The sequence below is a fragment of the Pseudophryne corroboree genome, chromosome 6 (genome assembly GCF_028390025.1).
Source record: "Pseudophryne corroboree isolate aPseCor3 chromosome 6, aPseCor3.hap2, whole genome shotgun sequence".
Classification (NCBI taxonomy): Eukaryota; Metazoa; Chordata; class Amphibia; order Anura; family Myobatrachidae; genus Pseudophryne; species Pseudophryne corroboree.
In genome coordinates, this window is record NC_086449.1 from 559909514 (window position 1) to 559935277 (window position 25764).

General features: G+C 46.2%; 1 protein-coding gene across 2 annotated transcripts in view; it reads right to left on the reverse strand.

Annotated features, from left to right (window-relative positions):
- The window catches only part of CFAP54 (cilia and flagella associated protein 54), a 736502-nt gene that overhangs the window by 128809 nt on the left and 581929 nt on the right, over positions 1-25764 (reverse strand). For both annotated transcript variants that reach the window (XM_063927747.1, XM_063927746.1), the window contains exon 57: positions 5212-5338. In XM_063927747.1, coding sequence (XP_063783817.1) covers positions 5212-5338 — 127 coding nt within the window. The remainder of the gene's footprint in view (positions 1-5211; positions 5339-25764) is intronic.

Sequence of the window (25764 nt, forward strand, 5' to 3'; positions counted from 1 at the left end):
GTGGGGCCTTCCTGGCCTCACACCACGCAACATATTTTCGCCACATGTGGTGATAATGTTGTGCGGTCACCTCCTTTCTGGCTTTGACCAGGGTAGGAATGACCTCTTCCGGAATGCCTTTTTCCCTTAGGATCCGGCTTTCCACCGCCATGCCGACAAACGCAGCTGCGGTAAGTCTTGGAACAGACATGGTACTTGCTGAAGCAAGTCCCTTCTTAGCGGCAGAGGCCATAAGACCTCTGTAAGCATCTCTTGAAGTTCCGGGTACCAAGTCCTTCTTGGCCAATCCGGAGCCATGAGTATAGTTGTTACTCCTCTACGTCTTATAATTCTCAGCACCTTAGGTATGAGAAGCAGAGGAGGGAACACATACACCGACTGGTACACCCACGGTGTTACCAGAACGTCCACAGCTATTGCCTGAGGGTCTCATGACCTGGCGCAATACCTGTCCCGTTTTTTGTTCAGACGGGACGCCATCATGTCCACCTTTGGTATTTCCCAACGGTTTACAATCATGTGGAAAAAACTTCCCGATGAAGTTTCCACTCTCCCGGGTGGAGGTCGTGCCTGCTGAGGAAGTCTGCTTCCCAGTTTCCATTCCCGGGATGAAACACTGCTGACAGTGCTATCACATGATTTTCCGCCCAGCGAAAAGTCCTTGCAGTTTTTGCCATTGCCCTCCTGCTTCTTGTGTCGCCCTGTCTGTTTTACGTGGGCGACTGCCGTGATGTTTTTCCCACTGGATCAATACCGGCTGACCTTGAAGCAGAGGTCTTGCTAAGCTTAGAGCATTATAAATTTACCCTTAGCTCCAGTATATTTATGTGGAAAAAAGTCTCCAGACTTGATCACACTCCCTGGAAATTTTTTCCTTGTGTGACTGCTCCCCAGCCTCTCGGGCTGGGCTCCGTGGTCACCAGCATCCAATCCTGAATGCCGAATCTGCGGCCCTCTAGAAGATGAGCACTCTATAACCACCACAGGAGAGACACCCTTGTCCTTGGATATAGGGTTATCCGCTGATGCATCTGAAGATGCGATCCGGACCATTTGTCCAGCAAATCCCACTGAAAAGTTCTTGCGTGAAATCTGCCGAATGGAATTGCTTCGTAGGAAGCCACCATTTTTACCAGGACCCTTGTGCAATGATGCACTGTTTTTAGGAGGTTCCTGACTAGCTCGGATAACTCCCTGGCTTTCTCTTCCGGGAGAAACACCTTTTTCTGGACTGTGTCCAGAATCATCCCTAGGCACAGCAGACGTGTCGTCGGGATCAGCTGCGATTTTGGAATATTTAGAATCCACCCGTGCTGTTGTAGCAGTATCCTAGATAGTGCTACTCCGACCTCCAACTGTTCCCTGGACTATGCCCTTATCAGGAGATCGTCCAAGTCAGGGATAATTAAGACGCCTTTTCTTCGAAGAAGAATCATCATTTCGGCCATTACCTTGGTAAAGACCCGGGGTGCCGTGGACAATCCAAACGGCAGCGTCTGAAACTGATAGTGACAGTTCTGCACCACGAACCTGAGGTACCCTTAGTGAGAAGGGCAAATTTGGGACATAGAGGTAAGCATCCCTGATGTCCCGGGACACTATATAGTCCCCTTCTTCCTGGTTCGTTATCACTGCTCTGAGTGACTCCATCTTGATTTGAACCTTTGTAAGTGTTCAAAATTTTTTTTAGAATAAGTCTCACCTAGCCTTCTGGCTTCAGTACCACAATATAGTGTGGAATAATACCCCTTTTCTTGTAGTAGGAGGGGTAATTTAATTATCACCTGCTGGGAATACAGCTTGTGAATTTTTTCCCATACTGCCTCCTTGTCGGAGGGAGACCTTGGTAAAGCAGACTTCAGGAGCCTGCGAAGGGGAAACGTCTCGACATTCCAATCTGTACCCCTGGGATACTACTTGTAGGATCCAGGGGTCCTGTACGGTCTCAGCGCCATGCTGAGAACTTGTCAGAAGCGGTGGAACGCTTCTGTTCCTGGGAATGGGCTGCCTGCTGCAGTCTTCTTCCCTTTCCTCTATCCCTGGGCAGATATGATCTTATAGGGACGAAAGGACTGAGGCTGAAAAGACGGTGTCTTTTTCTGCAGAGATGTGACTTAGGGTAAAAACGGTGGATTTTCCAGCAGTTGCCGTGGCCACCAGGTCCGATGGACCGACCCCTAATAACTCCTCTTCCTTTATACGGCAATACACCTTTGTGCCGTTTGGAATCTGCATCACCTGACCACTGTCGTGTCCATAACATCTTCTGGCAGTTATGGACATCGCATTTACTCTTGATGCCAGAGTGCAAATATCCCTTTGTGCATCTCGCATATATAGAAATGCATCCTTTAAATGCTCTATAGTCAATAAAATACTGTCCCTGTCAAGGGTATCAATATTTTTAGTCAGGGAATCCGACCAAGCCACCCCAGCTCTGCACATCCAGGCTGAGGCGATCGCTGGTCGCAGTATAACACCAGTATGTGTGTATATACTTTTTATGATATTTTCCAGCCTCCTGTCAGCTGGTCCTTGAGGACGGCCCTATCTATAGACGGTACCGCCACTTGTTTTGATAAGCGTGTGAGCGCCTTATCCACCCTAAGGGGTGTTTCCCAACGCGCCCTAACTTCTGGCGGGAAAGGGTATACCGCCCATGATTTTCTATCGGGGGGAACCCACGCATCATCACACACTTTATTTAATTTATCTGATTCAGGAAAAACTATGGTAGTTTTTTCACATCCCACATAATACCCTCTTTTGTGGTACTTGTAGTATCAGAAATATGTAACACCTCCTTCATTGCCTTTAACGTGTGGCCCTAATAAGGAATACGTTTGTTTATTCACCGTCGACACTGGATTCAGTGTCCCTGTCTGTGTCTGTGTCGACCGACTAAAGTAAACGGGCGTTTTAAAACCCCTGACGGTGTTTTTGAGACGTCTGGACCGGTACTAATTGTTTTTCGGCCGTCTCATGTCGTCAACCGACCTTGCAGCGTGTTGACATTATCACGTAATTCCCTAAATAAGCCATCCATTCCGGTGTCGACTCCCTAGAGAGTGACATCACCATTACAGGCAATTGCTCCGCCTCCTCACCAACATCGTCCTCCTACATGTCGACACACACGTACCGACACACAGCACACACACAGGGAATGCTCTGATAGAGGACAGGACCCACTAGCCCTTTGGAGAGACAGAGGGAGAGTTTGCCAGCACACACCAAAAACGCTATAATTATATAGGGACAACCTTATATAAGTGTTTTCCCTTATAGCATCTTTTTTATATATTTCTAACGCCAAATTAGTGCCCCCCCTCTCTGTTTTAACCCTGTTTCTGTAGTGCAGTGCAGGGGAGAGCCTGGGAGCCTTCCCTCCAGCCTTTCTGTGAGGGAAAATGGCGCTGTGTGCTGAGGAGATAGGCCCCGCCCCTTTTTCGGCGGCCTCGTCTCCCGCTCTTAACGGATTCTGGCAGGGGTTAAATATCTCCATATAGCCTCCGGAGGCTATATGTGAGGTATTTTTAGCCAAAATAGGTATTCATTTGCCTCCCAGGGCGCCCCCCTCCCAGCGCCCTGCACCCTCAGTGACTGCCGTGTGAAGTGTGCTGAGAGGAAAATGGCGCACAGCTGCAGTGCTGTGCGCTACCTTTAGAAGACTGAGGAGTCTTCTGCCGCCGATTCTGGACCTCTTCTTACTTCAGCATCTGCAAGGGGGCCGGCGGCAAGGCTCCGGTGACCATCCAGGCTGTACCTGTGATCGTCCCTCTGGAGCTGATGTCCAGTAGCCAAGAAGCCAATCCATCCTGCACGCAGGTGAGTTCACTTCTTCTCCCCTAAGTCCCTCGTTGCAGTGATCCTGTTGCCAGCAGGACTCACTGTAAAATAAAAAACCTAAGCTAAACTTTTCTAAGCAGCTCTTTAGGAGAGCCACCTAGATTGCACCCTTCTCGGCCGGGCACAAAAATCTAACTGGCTTGGAGGAGGGTCATAGGGGGAGGAGCCAGTGCACACCACCTGATCGGAAAGCTTTACTTTTGTGCCCTGTCTCCTGCGGAGCCGCTATTCCCCATGGTCCTTTCAGGAACCCCAGCATCCACTAGGACGATAGAGAAATAATGGCTGGTCTTATTGGGGGCACATTCAATTAGGCAAGGTGCTTACTGCGGGAGGTTAGCTTCGAACTCTAACGCGCGGAGCTATTAAATTTTTAGCCCACATCCTCCTGCAGTAAACCCACTGCAAACGCACATTAACCCATAGGATCTGGCGTAAGTGCCCAGAGCCATGGGTTAACGCGCTCATGGAAGCCGCAGTAAGGATACAAAGCCCTACTTAGCATGGATTTGTACAGTATTTGCACCTCAGGAGGGCGCAAGCAGAAACCTACAGTAAATGCAGCTGGTGGTCTTGCCTTAGACTACCACTGGATAGCTCTGGGCACTGCGACATGCCTGCAGTAAGGCCCATGACTAACCGAATTATGTATTACATTGTTTTTCATAAAAGGAACCAAAAACTTAATAAAAAAGTTATTATGAAGTTGGTTGTTTTTCCCTATGACTAGGAAAATGGCTTCCTCTTTAACTGAAGAGAGGAAGAAATGATTGACATACAGCTAATTGGGATTATTAAAGACCACGTATCTAACACACAAAATTAAATAATCTATATTTCCTGCTGCAAAATGCTCAGGCATAAGTGTGTTATTTAAAATAATTGATTTCTAATCCTGCACACTTTGGTAACAGAAAAATACAGACAGTAATATATTCAGAAGCAAACATACACTCTAAGGAATGTCACATTCATAATTACAATTTAAAGAGGAATAAACCATTATACTGGAGCACAGTTATAACTGTAATAAAAGAGAGATAATATACAGGAGATAGACTTATTCTCTAAGTAATTCTGCATGAGTTTGTTTCCTTCTTCCCTCTTTATACAGCTCTAAACAATTACGATTAAGGTCTTAGCGTCACAGAGAGAATAAAATAAGATGATTGATCCACTAGACTACAGAGAAGCATATCTCATAATCAATATGATGCAGTGTCTTGTATGCGTAATTATATCTACTTTATGTGGCGTCAACAATGGTCTTTGAAAAATACAAAGTAGATGAAGAACAATAAACACAAAACACAGACTTGATATTCTGAACTTTGTGCTAACTACAAAATTGCCCCTACTTACCAATTCTCATTTTGACTTTAGCCAGTAAACTGATTTGTGGTAAATACATGTTCTTGAAAGGAGGTAGCAAAGATGAAAGCAAAGGTTGTGTTACATTTTGCTCCTTGATTTCCCCAAGACATGTGAGCTGCAAAAAGTAATGTGAATAAATGAATAATTGATTTCTCTCAGTGAAACAATGTGTGGGTGACAGCAAGGAAGACACTCTTGAATAAGAACAACAAAAGCAAACCAAGAACAGTGTCCTCATTATAACACAAGTTTCATAAATGATACCATAAAGTTAGTACATTCCCTTTGTCGTGCACACATGTATTTCACATAACCACAGGGTTTCTAGTTAAAGTCTACTTATACAAATCTCCAAAACAGGAAATATAGTAATTTAATCAAATTACATGCAAAAATTATTAAACATTGTAATAATTTCCATGCACTTAAAATATATATATATTTTTTCATTCAGATTTGGACAATGTACTACCTCTAGCTTATTATAATGTGGTTCCTCTCAGTTTGCGTGATTCGTATCAAGAAGGCATTACATAGGTGCACAATGATTAACCTTGCACAAGACAAAACCTCAGTGCAGGAGACATGCAGTGTTTGCGTATGTCCCAGTACAATTCTGCCTTCTGTGATATATTGTACTGCACGGCTTGTATCAGTTTCTTTGAGTCACTCCTCTTCCTTGTTTCAGACCATTGCCTAAACTGATTTAAGTATATTTCCCTATCTTGTGTTCCTGGGATTGGTGGTATTATCTAGTGTGTGAGAAAATCCATGGATGTCTGTAAATTTACCTCTGAACAAAAATAATTAAATATGGATATCTGCAAAGCATCCTGTTTAACATTTGCTACTTATTTATTCCCTGGCATCACCATGCCCATATCTTTTGAGTTCAGTCTGTGTCTGTCTTTTAAAAAGAAAACTAGCTAAATTACATCCCTAACCTCCCTCTGAAAACTCCTTATTTAAACAAAACAGACCAATACCATAATGCAGAAAATGTTTTTGTAACACATATTTGTTCTACTAACATTAGTGGTATTTGCCTTATAATTTGAACATCGCAAGGATCGCATTATTTTATGTATGTGGATATATTGATTCATACTTGCCTACTCTTCTGGAATGGCCAGGAGGCTCCTGAAAATAGGGTGGTACTTCCAGCCACCTGGAAAGGAAGGCAAGTCTCCTGCAGCCTGCTTACACCCGCCACCTTCCCCCTTTGTAATGGCACGATTCATGCTGAATCGTAATGTGGGCATTGTATAGTGGGGGACACGGCACAATGACATAATCACATCTCCACGCCCCTGGAAAACCCTCTTATGCCAGAACCACGCCCCCTGTTGTTCCAACTTGGCTGCCCCCAGTGTTTATAGTGATACAGTAGGACTAACCAGATGGGGAAAACTTTGGCTCAGTTGGTCACCTTAACAAATGTTGCAATACATGTTGAGTATCCCATATCCAAATATCCGAAATACGGAATATTCCGAAATACGGACTTTTTTGAGCGAGAGTGAGATAGTGAAACTTTTGTTTTCTGATGGCTCAGTGTACACAAACTTTGTTTAATACACACAGTTATTAAAAATATTGTATTAAATGACCTTCAGGCTGTGTGTATAAGGTGTATATGAAACATAAATGAATTGTGTGAATGTAGACACACTTTGTTTAATGCACAAAGTTATAAAAAATATTGGCTAAAATGACCTTCAGGCTGTGTGTATAAGGTGCATATAAAACATAAATGCATTCTGTGCTTAGATTTAGGTCCCATTGCCATGATATCTCATTATGGTATGCAATTATTCCAAAATACGGAAAAATCCGATATCCAAAATACCTCTGGTCCCAAGCATTTTGGATAAGGGATACTCAACCTGTAATTGTAACTAACATTCCCTGTTTATAAAATACTAGCTGTTCTACCCATTCTCCGCACAGGAGTTTCTGATTTTCATGGTTGTAAATATAAATGAGTGTAAAAAATTTGGCAAATCTACAGAGATGTAAATTTGAGACGTCTTAATATAAGTAAATATGAATCCATGGTTCTTGGCGTTACGGTAAAAAGTGACGAGACCATTTTTGTAGTTTATTAATTTCTACACACAGGAGGTGCAATCCAAACTTTGATCGGACTGTCGGTTTGGGTGTTATCGTTAACGCAACGCAAACCAAGCACTGGTAATGATGTAATTATGTCAACCCCCTTTTCAGCCCCTTAAGGGAAGTTTATTAAAATTCTAATTATATAGTTTTCCTCTTTTCCACCTGCAGAATACCTATGTTAAATTTCAGCTTCCTAACATATCGGAAAGTAAGAGAATTGGTGATGAGTCAGTCAGTCAGTGAGTAAGGGCTTTTCTGTGATTAACTATATAGTGATAGAAGTACTGGTAAAGTGATAAACGGGAGATATGTTTGTCCAAGGTTTCTGGCCTATGTATTTTAAACCCCCAGGAAATGTCTGTTTTGCTGAAAAGACCTGAGTTAGGAAGAGCCGGATAATGGGTTCTAGGGGTATCGGTGTGAGACAGGAGGGAGGGCTCCACCCATAAAGCCTATTTCGGGTTTATAGGCCTTCAGCCTAAGAGCTGGTTAATGAGTGCTGCACCTGTAAGAGGTTGATAAAAGCTGTGTCAGGGCTTGGCTCGTGGTCTCGCTAGATGAGTAAATAGGCAGCAGGCCTGTTATGAGACACTGTGATGTACTGACTGTGAGTACTGTGCATATGCCTGTGTTTGTAGTAGGGGCATTAGGGCCTACCACTTTGATATAGGAAATCTGTAATGTTTAGATAATGCCCAGATTTGCCAGGATTTATTTTGATGTTTTGTTTTTGTACTGGTGTGCTGTTTTACTGGCTGCTGTGTGTTTGATGGTGCCCATCTACTCCAGAAAAGAAAAGGGCACCCCTATCCTGATCTCCTTACAAGATATGTGTATATATACTAGCTAACGTACTGAGCATTGCCTGTGTTCAAGTTATTAAGTTATCGATGAGGTTGGATGTAACTGTGAACATTTTAAAAATAATTAACATCTTATCAGCTCTATCAACACACCTTGAGGTGGCTGCCCAGTGTGTTTTTGTCGTTTGGGATGTCGCCAGTGTTGCTATACCAAGGTTTTTGGGTATACAATATTTTTTGTCTTCCCACCTCCATTTCAGTTAGTTATTTCAGATCATTGAATTATGGTTATTTCAGTCAGTTATTTCAGGTCACTGAATTATGGTTATTTCTGCCAGTTATTATAGTTCATTAAAGTTTTCATCCAAATCCATCAAGTTGAAGGCACAGAACAGGCTCCCTGGGTCAAAGTTCTGCCTGGCGCACTCTGCCGTGAGGTCCGACTGGGACCCCCAACTAATCCATTAGACATACAAGACCAATTTCCACCCCTCTGTGAAGTTTTCATCCAAATCCATCCAGTGGAAGGCCCAGAACAGATTGCCCAGGTCAAAGTTCTTCCCAGCGCATTCCACCATGAGGTCCAACCGGGACCCCAACTCCATTATGCATCCCAGATCAATTGCCACCACTCTGGGAAGTTTCCATCCATATCCATCCAATGACATGCCCAGAACAGGCTCCCAGGGTCAAAGTTCTGTCCGCTGCATTCCACCGTGAAGCAGGGCCCCAACCCCTCTCAAACCTGGCCAAGATCCAACTGGACTACCTCGCATTGGTTGCATCTCAATTGGTGCAGGGTCCGAATGCATAGCCGGACAAACAGACCAATTAATTTTATTTATAATATACATATATATATATAGGAAGACTGTGAGGACCGGCACTCCCCCTCCTGGACTTAGTGCTTGGGTGCCATCTCAGATAAAACTGGATAGTAGACAACAAAGCAGGCGGCACTCCAAGTCTGTTTGAAATTCAAGTGTATTTCACACACAAAACATGATCCGACGTTTCGGGGTCCAAGCGCCCCTTTGTCAAGGTGAACAATAACAAATGTAATGAAATTCATACCTTATATTGAAAAAGAAAACCCGCCAAGTGCTCCGTTCACGCCCGCCCGGCCGTTTGCAGTCCGTCCCTTCTTCCGTCTCCATTGAGTGACGTCATGCACAGTGCGCTCCGTGCATACGTAGTTGTCATGGTTACCCGACGCTGGAGGTGGCCGGGCTGCGGCGCTAGTAAAGGGAAAAATTGAAGTGCAAAGACTTTAACATACAGAACCCCACACCAAAATAATAAATAAAGTTATATAGATGTTGTGTAAACATTTGGTTTAACTGAGGTGTTAACTGAAGGTGCACCCAAAAAAACAGTACATGTAGATAAAACCTAAGGTGGAAACCCCTTGCTGCCCGCTGAGATCATACCCTCAGTAGAGCGGACCTTGTGTTTAGATAATATCAAATTGGATTAAGACCTATCAAAAATTCTATCAAAAAATGCAACGGGGATATGCACTTTCATACTCCGGATTTAACCCGGCTAAATTCAACTAGGTTACTTCAGATATCACCTCCGTCAAAATCCAGCCATAAATACTACGGGAAACAATTCCTGTTTAAGTACATCGTGCTTAACTCAAGCTATCCTACTTGATATTACTGCAGAACATGCTAACACTCTGCAATGAATCAAATCCTCCATTCTAGACGTCTGGCATTTTATTTGAAGATATTCCAGCTCAGTTTCTCATTCAGTCCGTGGGGATTGGTTGTATTTAACTCAAAGATCCATTTAGCTTCTAATCGCAAAAGGCTGCCATCTCTATCCCCTCCTCTAATGTGCTTGGGGACATGGTCGATAATCATATGTCGTAGGTCATTCATAGTGTGGTGGGCTGCCGCAAAGTGCCTTGCCACTGGTTGCTCTGACTCCTTACCAGCCAGTGCCTGTTTGATGGCCGAGCGGTGGAGTGCCATCCTCTCTCTCAATGTTCTTACTGATTTGCCCACATAGTGGAGTCCGCATGGGCATTTTATAAGATACACTATATGAGTGGTAGTGCAAGTAAGTACAAAATTGATCTTGTAGGTCTTCTCCCGATGTGGGTTGGTAAAGTTGGAGCCAGTTATCATGTTCTCGCAGGTAGTACATTTAATGCACTTGTAGCATCCGGGCTGTCTGCCCAGAAAGGCTCCAGGAGTCTGTTTTTGATGTTTCATGTCCTGGAATCCAGTAATGTCGGAATGGACTATTACATCCTTGATGTTTTTGCCCCTTGAAAAGCACATCATTGGACGTGTCCCCCTGAATGTTGGTAACGATTGATCAGAAGATATAATGGGCCATAGAGCTCATAGATTGTGAAATTTACAGAGCGAGGATATGGCCGTCCACTTCTTATCAAACAGAAGCAGGAAGTGATGCAGTTATCCAGGGAATCTCTCCTCTATCCCAGTGATCGCCCAAAGAGGCCGGCCATACCTTTCATCTCTAGATTTAACACCACGAGTCCGGTTGTACAGAGAGCAACGAGAGCTCTATGGCCCATTATATCTTCTGATCAATCGTTACCAACATTCAGGGGGACACGTCCAATGATGTGCTTTTCAAGGGGCAAAAACATCAAGGATGTAATAGTCCATTCCGACATTACTGGATTCCAGGACATGAAACATCAAAAACAGACTCCTGGAGCCTTTCTGGGCAGACAGCCCGGATGCTACAAGTGCATTAAATGTACTACCTGCGAGAACATGATAACTGGCTCCAACTTTACCAACCCACATCGGGAGAAGACCTACAAGATCAATTTTGTACTTACTTGCACTACCACTCATACAGTGTATCTTATAAAATGCCCATGCGGACTTCACTATGTGGGCAAATCAGTAAGAACATTGAGAGAGAGGATGGCACTCCACCGCTCGGCCATCAAACAGGCACTGGCTGGTAAGGAGTCAGAGCAACCAGTGGCAAGGCAGTTTGCGGCAGCCCACCACACTATGAATGACCTACGACATATGATTATCGACCATGTCCCCAAGCACATTAGAGGAGGGGATAGAGATGGCAGCCTTTTGCGATTAGAAGCTAAATGGATCTTTGAGTTAAATACAACCAATCCCCACGGACTGAATGAGAAACTGGGCTGGAATATCTTCAAATAAAATGCCAGACGTCTAGAATGGAGGATTTGATTCATTGCAGAGTGTTAGCATGTTCTGCAGTAATATCAAGTAGGATAGCTTGAGTTAAGCACGATGTACTTAAACAGGAATTGTTTCCCGTAGTATTTATGGCTGGATTTTGACGGAGGTGATATCTGAAGTAACCTAGTTGAATTTAGCCGGGTTAAATCCGGAGTATGAAAGTGCATATCCCCGTTGCATTTTTTGATAGAATTTTTGATAGGTCTTAATCCAATTTGATATTATCTAAACACAAGGTCCGCTCTACTGAGGGTATGATCTCAGCGGGCAGCAAGGGGTTTCCACCTTAGGTTTTATCTACATGTACTGTTTTTTTGGGTGCACCTTCAGTTAACACCTCAGTTAAACCAAATGTTTACACAACATCTATATAACTTTATTTATTATTTTGGTGTGGGGTTCTGTATGTTAAAGTCTTTGCACTTCAATTTTTCCCTTTACTAGCGCCGCAGCCCGGCCACCTCCAGCGTCGGGTAACCATGACAACTACGTATGCACGGAGCGCACTGTGCATGACGTCACTCAATGGAGACGGAAGAAGGGACGGACTGCAAACGCGGGCGGGCGTGAACGCAGCACTTGGCGGGTTTTCTTTTTCAATATAAGGTATGAATTTCATTACATTTGTTATTGTTTACCTTGACAAAGGGGCGCTTGGACCCCGAAACGTCGGATCATGTTTTGTGTGTGAAATACACTTGAATTTCAAACAGACTTGGAGTGCCGCCTGCTTTGTTGTCTACATATATATATATATATATATATATATATATACATACTGTATATATACAGAATCCGAAAGACCAGCAATCAGAGTGGAGGGCGGAGGAGAGGATAGAGAGGGGTGCGGGGATGCGTAGAGCAGAGGAGTGGAATTGGGAGAACTTTTTTTCAGGGGGAAAAATACTCTGGGGCAATGGGAAGATCGTCTATTTAAAGACCATGTTTTGTAAGTGAAGTCTCTACTGAACATTGTTTACATTAATCACAGATTGTGTTACGGCATTCCCTGATAAAGTAACACAGGAAAATATACTAGGTAAATATGAGGGAAGCGGTCATATGTGCTAAATGGCAGGGACGTAATCAAGTAATGCACGTAATTTTGGAACCTTGTGTCAAATAGTCAATGTTTCAAATCATCTGAGGCCATGTCACCAACAAGCCTTGGCAAAGTTGCCCCAGGAAAACCACACCCAGGGTGGACAGAAAATTTTTAAATAAGTTGATAGCTGATTTCCACAAGTCTGCATGGCAAATAGTACATGACTTCAGGGATAATTATAAACTATAAAGTAAATGTCTACTGTAAAGTGTTGGCTGAAGAATCACAGCTTAATGGGTCGCAGTCCTTGCTTAAAAACCTTTATCAGTGACTTCCGATTCCGGCTTCCTCATGAGCGGCGGCTGAAGCAGTGAGCTACACTGTGCCCCGCTCTTCAATACCTTTTTCAAGGCTCTTTGAGCCTCCAAACCACCCTCTGCAGACCAGCCCCGGTTGCCAGACCCTGTCCGCTGCATGGATAAGTATTTTTCCCCCATGCCCAGCAACAAATACCGCGCCAAGAAGGAGAAGGAGAGACAGCATGCATAATCCAAGATGGCGCTGGACGCAGCTCCGGATGCCCATGCGGCTGCTTGTGACACACCTCAGAGGGATGATGCCGCTGGCTCCCAGACGACAGGTATACTCTCCCGGCCCCGAGCCCTGCTCCCCTGATGTGGCCGACGTCTGTATCCCGCCCCCGGACACCCCTGTAACTTATGGGGACATGATACAAGCGATCCGCGTAGCTATGGAGCCCTTGCTTAAGGCGCAGACGGCTAACATTAATCGGCAGCTTTCACACCTTTCTCGGAAAGTTCTTCATACTGAACATAGACTGGGGGAGGTTTTTGTGGATGTAGCAGAGCTGAAGAAACTAGACATACCAAGGAGATTTATCAGATACACAACAAGCTCCAAGATCTTGAAAACAGATCTCGCCGACATAATCTCAGGCTTATCGGGCTCCCAGAATCAGTAAAGGGGCAGGAATTGTTTGATTTTCTTAAGTTTAAACTTCCTGAGCTGCTGCATATCCAGGATAGATGTGAGGATCTTGTCATTGAGTGTGCACACAGGCTTGGCCCGATCAGACCACAAGAGGGCGCCAGACCCTGGGCTGTGATATTTAAGACGCTTAATTATCTCCACAAAGAGCTGATCTGGTCAATGTCCCGCAAACACCGGGATCTTAGATGGGAAACTCACAAGATTATTTTGTTCCAGGACTATTCTGCGGAACTGTCTAAAATGAGGAAGGACTTTGCACCTTTATGCTCTCGTCTGATACAAGACAATATGAAGTTTGCACTCCTATACCCTGCTAGGCTGCGCATTTATCATGGCTCTGACTTTAAGGACTTCCTGTCACCCCCTGATGCTGAAGCCTATCTTTCTGAGTTAGCGGACTCTCAAAATCTCCCTGCTGCTATGTCCGATTGTGATTGATGCGACGTGTCATGTATGGTGCTTAGTAATTTAATCTACCATATGACGGGGATTTACATGTGTTTCTTCTGCAATATCTGGTCCTGGGAGATGCCATGTGCTATATATATGCGGATGTGTCCGATGATGTCTGCTGATTCTCATTACCTATTTGAAATTGTTTATGCGTATCATTTACTACTTGCTGATCATCTTTAACATTGTTATTGCTGGGGAGGGTCCTGTATGGTGGTCCAGTTGTTCTATGTGACTGCTGGAGAGTGTGTAGGTTTGGAGCAAGATCCTGCTTATGGATGATGACGACTCTCTCCCCGGATGTCATTAATGGTTGAATTGTTTTTCTTTACTGGAATTATGATTCCTGCGTATTTATGTTCTTTGTTATGTATGTTTGTTCTGTCTGTTTCAGAGTGGGGCACTGTTCATGCCCTTCCTTCCCCTCTTCCCTTCAGTCCTTGTTTGCTCCCCAGCCAGTCTCAGATCCTGATCTCCACCCTCCACCATTATGTTATTGTTATAAACCACAGGTAGTGGTTCATTCCTATTCTATGTTTATAGTTGTCTTGCAGGCCAGGATTTCCCGTTGCTCTGGTTTGAGAAGACTCTTGTTTGCTGCCGGTGGTGAGTCTGTGTGATTGCAGCTTGTTCCCATGTGTTCAGCCTCACCTGTCTGTTGATTGCACCTCTCAGTTGTGCAGCAGGGCAGCTGCACGACATAATTAATTAAGACTCTGTTATATTCTGGCTCAGTGCAATTCACAGACGCTGGTGATATTTCCTGAGTTCCAGAGTTCTGAGCTAGTCTCTGCCAGTTCGTGAGCTCCTGTCTAGCAGTATCTGTCTAGCTGCTTCCAGTGTCGGTTCCTGAGTGTCGGTTCCTGAGTGTCGGTTCCTGAGTGTCGGTTCCTGTGTCGATTCCAGTGTCTGATCCTGTGTCCTGCCGTGAAGCGTTCCTGTCCAGGAGTCCTGTGGCTTTGTCTGTGCCTGGGCGAGTGTCTGGCTTCTTGGTGTCCACCGGTCTGTCGTTTGGGATTCTGCCTGTCTCTCCGGTTCTGAGAGTCTGTGTCGGCTACTTTGGGGGTTCCAGTCCGTTTGCCAGTATTTGTACCGGTTCCGTGAGTAGCGGCTTTGCCGTGTCCGTCGGCCTAGGCCGCAGTATTCTTTGGTTATAATTTGTTACTGGTGTTTTGCAGAGGGTTCTGCTTATGCTGTCACCGCCGGTACACAACAGTATTGTGTCGGCGAGTGGACAGCATTTCCTTTATTGTTCTTTTCCTTTGGCGGCGTGCCGCACATATATTTAGTTTTAGGGTTGTTAGTAGCCCCTAGCCTTCTGCTTGCTTTAGCTAGAGGTCCCCTTGTTATTATCCTGTCTCGGGTCACGCCTTGTCTCAATCTAAGACCTGGGGGCATCGGAGTTGGGCAGACCTAATCCGCCCTTCAAACGTGGCTGCCGTGGGCCCAAGAAACCATAGTCACTCAGGCGTGAACTGACCACACGGGTGAAACAATGGAGGTAGGGTGCTAGGGGCTATTTCCACACCACACCTTATTTCTGAGTCACGTTCTGGTGCTCAGGACTCACTACGCAACATCTCCCTTGTTCTGAGCACCAGGAACCTTACATTATCACCAGCCATACAACAAAAAAGAAATAAAGCTTTTTCTTTTTTGGCCCAGTCCAGTGTCTTGTCTAGAATCCAGTCCTATCTAGAATTCAGTTTGCAGAATCTAGTCCTGTCAAGAATCCAGTCCTGTCTAGAACTCAGTGTGCAGAATCCAGTCCGGTGTTTAGAATCCAGTCCTGTCTAGAACTCAGTGTGCAGAATCCAGTCCGGTGTTTAGAATCCAGTCCTGTCTAGAATTCAGTGTGCAGAATCCAGTCCGGTGTTTAGAATCCAGTCCTGTCTAGAATTCAGTGTGCAGAATCCAGTCCGGTGTTTAAAAATCCAGTCCAGTCTTGTCTTGTCTAGAATCTTGTCTAAGAATCTTTTCTAGAATCTTGTCTTAGAATCGTGTCTAAGAATCTTGTCTAGAATCGTGTCTAGAATCGTGTCTAGAATCTTGTCTAAGAATCTTGTCTAGAATCTTGTCTTAGAATCGTGTCTAGAATCGTGTCTAGTCTTGTCTTGTATAGTTTGAAATCCTCCTATGCCTACTATGCAAGCCCTGCAAGCATCTCTCTCAGCCCTGAACTCTGCTTTCAGTGCTTTGAAACCTGAGCGGCTGGAAGTTTTGCAGCAATCCTTAAAGCAACTGCAAAACCTTCTGACCAAAATTTTGCTTATTTTGCCAGAAGTAGTTGAGAGTTCATTCTCTAAAGAGACTCTTGTTCACAGTATGGTGACAAGTGAATCCTCAGGTTTAATTAGAGAGAAAAAGTTTGACATTTTTCTGCGGCCCAGGCTCTCAGAAGAGGAGCGTCTGCATCGCAGAAACTTAGATTTATGCCTATATTGTGGGGGTTTAGGCCACTATCTGCAGACCTGTGAGTTGCGCAAGCCAAAGTGTGGTGACGAGTCCTGCCCTCTGGCCAAGTTGAGTCAGGATACAAGACCTACTCCTGTCTCTACTGTGGCAGAGGTACTTGTCACACAACCCACACTAAAAAGCACTCTGTCCTATAATTGGGGTCCTTGGGCTAGGGAGCCCCATTATAGATTCAGGAACCAAAGGAGAATGTTTCTCTCCTCTCTTGATTTTCCTGTTGAAGCAGAGTTGCAAACCCCTGGAGCGGTGCCCGATGCCCGGGGTCCTGGAGCGGTGCCCGATGCCCAGGGTCCTGGAGCGGTGCCCGATGCCCAGGGTCCTGGAGCGGTGCCCGATGCCCAGGGTCCTGGAGCGGTGCCCGATGCCCAGGGTCCTGGAGCGGTGCCCGATGCCCAGGGTCCTGGAGCGGTGCCCGATGCCCATGGTCCTGGAGCGGTACCCGATGCCCAGGGTCCTGGAGCGGTACCCGATGCCCAGAGTCCTGGAGCGGTACCCGATGCCCAGAGTCCTGGAGCGGTACCCGATGCCCAGAGTCCTGGAGCGGTACCCGATGCCCAGAGTCCTGGAGCGGTACCCGATGCCCAGAGTCCTGGAGCGGTACCCGATGCCCAGAGTCCTGGAGCGGTACCCGATGCTCTAGGTTATAGAGGGACATCGAATATTATAGCTCAGGTGTCAATACCAGAAGGGGTCTCAGAAGCTGTTACCCCAGGTAGAGACTTGAAAAGCGCAACTCCAGAGAAGGTGTCTAAAACCATAGTTCTAGAAGGGAACTCGAGAAGCAAAACCCCAGAAGGGATCTTTGAAGTAATATCCCCAAGTGGGGTCTCGAGAGACAAAGCCCCAAAGAAGGGTCTAGAAGTCGCTTCCCCAGGAAAGGACTCAAGAGGCATAGCATTAGTGGAGGTTCTGAAGGTTATAGCTTCAGCAAAAGTCCCGGAAGTCATTGTCCCGGGAGAAGTTTCGATAATTATCGACTCGGAGAGGGAGGCTGACGGCCCGGTCCCAGAGAGGGAGGCTGACGGCCCGGTCCCAGTAAAAGAATCCGAGGTGCTGACCCCAGCGGGGTTCCTGAAGGCCACTGCCCCAGCGGGGTTCCCGAAGGCCACTGCCCCAGCGGGGTTCCCGAAGGCCACTGCCCCAGCGGGGTTCCTGAAGGCCACTGCCCCGGGTGGGGTTCAGAAAGTCACTGCCCCGGGTGGGGTTCAGAAAGTCACTGCCCCGGGTGGGGTTCAGAAAGTCACTGCCCCGGGTGGGGTTCCGAGGGCCACTGCCCCAGGTGGGGTTCCGAGGGCCACTGCCCCAGGTGGGGTTCAGAAAGTCACTGCCCCAGGTGGGGTTCAGAAAGTCTCAGCCTCGAGTAAGGTCAATAGTGACCAGGTCCTAGCAAAGCACTCTAGTCAGTCAGATGGGAAGGAAGCAGATCCTGACTCTGTTGATATCTCAACATCTATAATCTTTGATGGGGACTTAGTCCAATTTCTGTCGCTTTACAAACACTATTACACCATTTTGTTGTCTAGACCATTTCTGGGCATCACTTCAGAGAACCTTGTGCTCTATCTGATATATTCCTTTAGAGGAGAGCCTTTTGAGTGGGCGACCAGCCTAATGAAAGCTGAAGATCCCATTCTTCAGGATCCCCCAGCATTCAGTGATGCAGTTATTAAAAGATATGGTTCCAAAGAAATTGGTTCAGGTTCCTCTAGGTCACCCGTCTTATCTGCTGAGAGTTCACCGTATACTGTAAACTCGGCACAAGAGTCTCAGCCCGTTGTTTTGACTGCAGGATGTGCTTTTCTGTCTTCTTCTAATAGTAGTACTTTGCCTGAAAGTTCAGCTCCCAAGGTTAAGAAACCAATCTCTGATTTGAACCCAGCCTTGCTGGGAGGTACCATCAGTTCAGACAATGTTTGGGGAATTACCTTGGTCAGACCTCAAGAACTTTGTAAAAATAAGAAGAAGAAAAAGAAATAATTATTGACTCTTGCCTTGATATAAAAAAAAAAGATTTTTTTTCCCTTGTCTTGTGTCCAGTGGCCCCTGTCAAGGGGGGGGGGCACCGTTACAAGCTGTTGCCACAGCTTGTTTCTGTTAGACCAGTGTGTCAGGTTTTTTTTTGTATCCCTTGTTTTGGAAAGTCTGAATTTTGGGGTCATTTGACCCCTCCTCAAGGGGGGGGTACTGTTATGAGCCACGGCTGTGGCTCATTCCTGTTTTGCATTTTGGTTATGTATTTTATGTTATACTTCTGTTTATGTTCCCCGTGGGTGTCATGGGGTGTTCAGAGCTCACCCTTAAGGAGAGGGTACTGTTATGAACCACAGGTAGTGGTTCATTCCTATTCTATGTTTATAGTTGTCTTGCAGGCCAGGATTTCCCGTTGCTCTGGTTTGAGAAGACTCTTGTTTGCTGCCGGTGGTGAGTCTGTGTGATTGCAGCTTGTTCCCATGTGTTCAGCCTCACCTGTCTGTTGATTGCACCTCTCAGTTGTGCAGCAGGGCAGCTGCACGACATAATTAATTAAGACTCTCTGTTATATTCTGGCTCAGTGCAATTCACAGACGCTGGTGATATTTCCTGAGTTCCAGAGTTCTTGAGTTCTGAGCTAGTCTCTGCCAGTTCCTGAGCTCCTGTCTAGCAGTATCTGTCTAACTGCTTCCAGTGTCGGTTCCAGAGTGTCGGTTCCAGAGTGTCGGTTGCTGAGTGTCAGTTCCTGTGTCGATTCCAGTGTCTGATCCTGTGTCCTGCCGTGAAGCGTTCCTGTCCAGGAGTCCTGTGGCTTTGTCTGTGCCTGGGCGAGTGTCTGGCTTCTTGGTGTCCACCGGTCTGTCGTTTGGGATTCTGCCTGTCCTCCGGTTCTGAGAGTTTGTGTCGGCTACTTTGGGGGTTCCAGTCCGTTTGCCAGTATTTGTACCGGTTCCGTGAGTAGCGGCTTTGCCGCGTCCGTCGGCCTAGGCCGCAGTATTCTTTGGTTATAATTTGTTACTGGTGTTTTGCAGAGGGTTCTGCTTATGCTGTCACCGCCGGTACACAACAGTATTGTGTCGGCGAGTGGACAGCATTTCCTTGGTTGTTCTTTTCCTTTGGCGGCGTGCCGCACATATATTTAGTTTTAGGGTTGTTAGTAGCCCCTAGCCTTCTGTTTGCTTTAGCTAGAGGTCCCCTTGTTATTATCCTGTCTCGGTTCACGCCTTGTCTCAATCTAAGACCTGGGGGCATCGGAGTTGGGCAGACCTAATCCGCCCTTCAAACGCGGCTGCCGTGGGCCCAAGAAACCATAGTCACTCAGGCGTGAACTGACCACACGGGTGAAACAATGGAGGTAGGGTGCTAGGGGCTATTTCCACACCACACCTTATTTCTGCGTCACGTTCTGGTGCTCAGGACTCACTACGCAACATCTCCCTTGTTCTGAGCACCAGGAACCTAACAGTTATGAGAATGTGCTTCCTGTTTTGCGCTGTGCCGCCGTCAATACATATGATGATATGCTATGTCTTTGACCCTTGGTAGTTGGAATGTGGGAGGGATTAACTCCCCGATGAAGCAGAAACGCATTCTCCTGTATTTGCGTAAACTGCGTATTGATATTGTTTTTCTGCAGGAAACTCACCTGGTACCTCTTGAGATTCTCAAACTTAACTCACTCAAGTGGAAAGTCCTTGCCTCTGCCTCCTACAACTCAAAGGCGCGAGGGTTGCCATACTGGCTGCGGATCATCTGGCAATCGGTTGCCGATGTGAAAGCAGACGATATGGGTCGTTATGTTTTTTGCACACTCCACTATGGTGGTCAGATTTATGTATGCCTCAATGTGTATGCTCCCACGGTTTATTCTAGATCCTTTTTCTATATTATTATATCCCTCCTCACGCCGTTTATTGACCAACCGATACTTCTCTGTGGAGATTTTAACCTGATATCTGCCACTCAGCTTGATAGACAGTTCCCATCGACAGGACGAGCTAAGATCCCTAAGTTTGGGGTCCCGGCTCTTTCCAAACAGTTGCTGCTGTTAGATATGTGGAGGGTAAAGCACCCGTTAGAAAGAGAGTTTTCCTGTCAGTCTGCCGCTAGAGGTACACTATCTAGAATAGACTATTTATTGCTGTCTAGTGCTTTGCTCCCCAGGATTGTGGAGGTCGAGATGGAACCTATCTCGATGTCCGACCATGCAGTGATCTGGGCTACCATCTTTCATGGACGAGAGCAGCGTGACTTTATTAATTGGTGATGCCCCTCTTCGCGTCCCACCTCGCTTCAGCTGCAGCAGGCTGTTATCTCGGCATGGGGTAACTACGTTATAGATAACCAAGCTACGCTGCAAAATGATCCGGTTCTTTTCTGGATGGCGGCGAAGGCCACACTGCGGGGAGTCCTTATATCCCGCTCATCGTCCATGAAGAAATCCTTAGCGCGAGATTATTTGGTGGCCCAATCCTCACTCACTCAAGCTTTTCAGGAATTTAAGACGAACCCTTCCCCGGCTACTAGGTCCCTATATACCGAGGCGCGGATGTCTTTTGAGTCCATATTTCGCAAACAAGAATCCTCCTATACCTTTAGAGGTAAACATAAATTTCACAAGTTTGGTAACAAATCGAGCAAACTGCTTTCAAATCTCCTGAGAGGCCAGCGCACCCCGACTACCATTCACCCCCTTAAAGACCCGGCTGGCACGCTTACCACCTCTGATAGAATGATAGCCTCGGTCCTGCATGGTTTCTATACTAAATTGTACTCCCTTCCCCCTCCCTCTGCAGAATCCTCACATGATGATTTCTGGTCCGACCTCCCGCTTCCACAGATATCAACCTCTTAGAGTGAGTCTTTAACTACCCCGATTACTGCCAAAGAGGTTAAAACTGTAATCACTTCAATGAAAAGGGGCAAGGCCCCGGGCCCTGACGGATACACAGCTGATTTTTAGAAATTGATATGTGATGAGATCACGCCTGTCCTCGTGGAGGTTTATAATGCCATACTAACTTCTGGTGAACTCCCTGACTATTTTAATGTAGCATCTTTACGAGTCATCCCGAAGCCTGGTAGGGACATGTCTGACTCTGCCTCCTACCGACCAATTTCACTACTGAACTTAGACTATAAGATTTTGACTAAGATTCTGGCTGAACGTCTGAAGTTACTACTGCCCACACTTATCCACAGAGACCAGACTGGGTTTGTCCTGCATAGAAACTCTGTTACTGCTGTTAGACGTCTGCTGGCGGTGGTCCAGGATTCCCAGTGTGCCATGTCAAATGTGCCGAAAGCTATACTGTCTCTAGACGCAGAAAAAGCCTTTGACATGGTGCACTGGGAACATTTGTATGACTCCCTGCGTAGGTTTTCTTTTCCTGAAGCATTTGTAGGTTATCTCAAAACACTCTATACTTCCCCCTCATCCCGGGTGATCTGCAATAGCTTAATGTCTGATAGCTTCCTGATACAGCGCGGTACAAGGCAGGGATGCCCTATTTCCCCTCTACTTTTCGTGTTGGCAATAGAGCCATTAGCCATAGCGCTCAGATGCTCTCCATTATATCAGGGCATTGTTTTGGGCGGCCTGGACTGCCGTGTATCCTTGTTTGCGGATGACATGGTTTTATATATATCCCATCCTGAACATTCTATCCCGATAATCTTTGAGATTATAGATAACTTTAGCAGCTTTTCAGGTTACAAAATTAATGTTGCAGAATCTGAGCTTCTTATGCTTACGGGACCTCCACCCAAGCTGCCTGGGGCTGGGGACCTGGGTTCCATTAAAATTGTCAATTCTAGCATAAAATATCTGGGCATACATATCCCGGCCAAGATGAAAGACTTATATAGATATAATTACTCCCTGCTTATTTCTAACTTGGAAAAATCTTTAGACAAATTGCATAGCCTCCCGATGTCCTTGCTGGGGCGGTTGGAGGTGATAAAAACTGTCTTGCTTCCCAAATTGACGTATGCTATGCAGCTGCTACCACTTAAATTAACTGTTCAGGATGTTAAGCGTGTCATATCGGCATGTAGCCGCTTTTTGTGGAATTCCAAAAAACCTAGAATCTCTTTAACTAAATTACAAATGCCTAAAGGTCAGGGTGGCCTGGGCTTACCTTGTTATGATTCCAGCACTCTGGTCTGAGGAGATTTTATAACAAGGACCTGAGCACTGAAACGTAATGCTGGGAAAGGAAGCGGGAATGGAAAATAGCCCCTGCGCCCTAACTCCGTTGTCTCGCCCGTGCTGTCAGAAATCCCTTGCGAGACTATGGTTGCTTGAGCCCATGGCAGCCGCGTTTGAAGGGCGGATTACGTCTGCCCAACTCCGATGCCCCCTCAGGTCTTAATGGGAGACAAAGGGAAATCTGAGACAGGGTGATAACAAGGGGCCCTCTAACTCAGCAACAAGGCCAGGGGCTACAAGGTAACTTAAAATTAGAATATGTGCGGAAATACCGCCAGGGAAAAGGACAACCAAAAATAGGATTTTGGTACTTACCAGGTAAATCCTTTTCTTTGAATCCATAGGGGGCACTGGAGTACTCTTGGGATATGGACGGCTTCCACAGGAAGTAGGCACTGAATAAATTAATTTTGAAACTACACCTCCCCTCCATATCCCTGAGTACCTCAGTGTTTTTTACTGAGCCGAACAGGAGCGATAGAGAGGTTGACAGTGTAGAATTACATATAACATAACGGACAACAATAAAGTTGACACAACATTACTAACAACTAAACAGTTGACACCATAACTGATTAGAACTTGTTAATCTGAACCAGTCGGTGAAAATGTGTTACCATAAGATCTACTGAACCTACCCCAAACGAGGTAAACTGCTCTGGGTGGGCGTCCAGTGCCCCCTATGGATTCAAAGAAAAGGATTTACCTGGTAAGTACCAAAATCCTATTTTCTTTTTCATCCACTAGGGGTCACTGGAGTACTCTTGGGACGTACCAAAGTTTCCCCCCGTGGGCGGGAGAGCTGTTTTGGCACCTGTAACACTAGGCGGCCAAAGCTAGATGCTGATGCCGCCAACGTATCAAACTTGTAGAGGCGCACAAACATGTGGACCGAAGACCATGTGGCCGCCCGGCAAAGCTGTGTCGTAGAAGCTCCACGACTCGCTGCCCATGATGTTCCCACAGCCCGTGTGGAATGAGCTGTTACTGATGTAGGCGGCTGTAACCTAGCATGAAGGTAAGCCTGACGTATGGTCAGTTTAATCCAACTGGATAAGGTCTGCCTAGAAGCTGGCCAACTCATCTTGGCAGCATCAGAGAGAGCAAACAACGTATCCGTCTTACGAACGGTCGACGTTCGGGATACATAAATGCGTAATGCGCATACCACATCCAACCTACCAGAGTCTCCTGTAACACAGGAACTACTATTGGTTGATTGATGTGAAAAGATGACACCACCTTTGGTAGAAAAGCGGAATTCGTCCGGAGTTCCGCTCTGTCATCATGAAACACTAAATACGGTGGCTTGCACGACAAAGCACCCAAATCTGAAACACGCCTTGCTGACACTAAGGCTAAAAGAAAAATTGTTTTCCCAATTGAGAAATTTAATATCCACTTGTTGTAAGGGTTCATAATAAAAAGACTGTAAGAAATCTAAAAACCAGATTCAAGTCTTATGGCGCAGTAGGTGGAGTGAATGGAGGCTGAACTCTGAGGACACCCTGCATAAAGGTGTGAACCGACGGCAATAGGGCCAATCTACCATGAAAATAAATGGACAACGCCGATATCTGCACTTTAAGTGTGGATAAACTCAGACCTCTATCTAACCCCATCTGTAGAAATAACAAAAGACGGGATAACTTAAAAGATGATGTCGGAAACTTCCAAGCTTCACACCAACCTACATAGGCACGCCAAAATCTGTAATAATGAGCTGCCGTAACCGGCTTCCTAGCTCGTAACATGGTTGGTATAACCGATTCTGGAATGCCCTCTCTTCTTAAGAGGGCTGTCTCAACAGCCACCCCGTCAAACGCGGCCGCGCTAAATCGGGGTAAAGGAACGGACCCTGCTGAAACAGGTCAGAACGTAGTGGGAGCGGCCAAAGACCGACTGCGAGTAGACCGCGGAGATCCGAGAACCAAGCTCTCCGAGGCCAAAGAAGCGCCACTAGTATAACTGTGACGGACTCTCCTTTGATCCGTTTTAGCCACAGAGGGAGCAGTGGAAATGGTGGAAACAGATACACGAGACTGTATGGCCACGTGATTGTGAGAGCATCCACACTGCCTTTGGATCTCTCGTTCTGGACACGACCTGGGGCGTTTGATGATTGTGGCGAGAAGCCATCAGGTCCACCTGCAGGTAACTCCATTTCTGGACCAGCATGTGAAATACTTCTGGATTTAATGCCCATTCTCCTTGAAAATTCAGACGGCTGAGATAATCCGCCTCCCAGTTGTCCACTCCCGGAATGACTACTGCCAACAATATCATTTGGTAATACTCGGCCCAATAGAGGATTTAAGCTACTTCCCGCATTGCCATACGGCTTTTCGTTCCTTCTTGTTTGTTGATGTATGCGACCACCGTCGCATTGTCTGATTGCACCTGAACAGCCTGAGCCTGCAGCATGTGCACTGCTTGTCGTAGCGCATTGTAAATTGCCCGGAGTTCCAGGACATTTATAGACCGCAATCTTTCGTGAACCGCCCAGAGACCCTGGAGCTGATAATTTTGAACTACAGCTCCCTAACCTCTGAGACTCGCGTCCGCCGTGAGAATTATCCAATTCCAGGCACCGAACAGTTTCCCTGCGGTTAGATTCTGTACTTTGAGCCACCAGAGTAGAGACACTCTGGCCCTTGGAGACAACCTCACCCTGCGGTAAATCTGCAGATGCGAGCCCGACCACTGTGCGAGCACATCCAATTGAAAAGGACGTGAGTGAAGTCCTCCGAACTGAAGCGATTCGAAAGCCGCCACTATTGTGTCTAATAGGCGAATGCACAAATGAACCGAGACTGTGCGTGGCTTGAGCACTAATTGTACCAGATGACGAATGACCTGTACTTTCTGTTCAGGTAGGTAAATTCTTTGATTTACCGTATCGAGAATCATGCCTAGGAATTGAAGTCGTTGAGACGGAATCGTTCAGGAATTCGCGTAGACAATGGTAGGAAATCAGATTCCCCCCCCCCCCCCCCACTTGGTCTGCGATCTATCTCGTTTGGAATCCGACTCCGCCTGTTAGGAACGTAGCCAAAGTGGACGTTATGCGCCACTAGCGAAGCTGAAAACGCAAGAACCAACTGCCAACGTCCAAAGAAGCTGTAGGTAGCAAGAAGTGTAAGGTGGTCTTTATTTAGGGCAAACCTGAACTGGAGTGCCCTGCCCCTACAGCCTTGTTACCTCAAAACCCTTACCAAAGCAGGGCGAAGCAACAGCCCT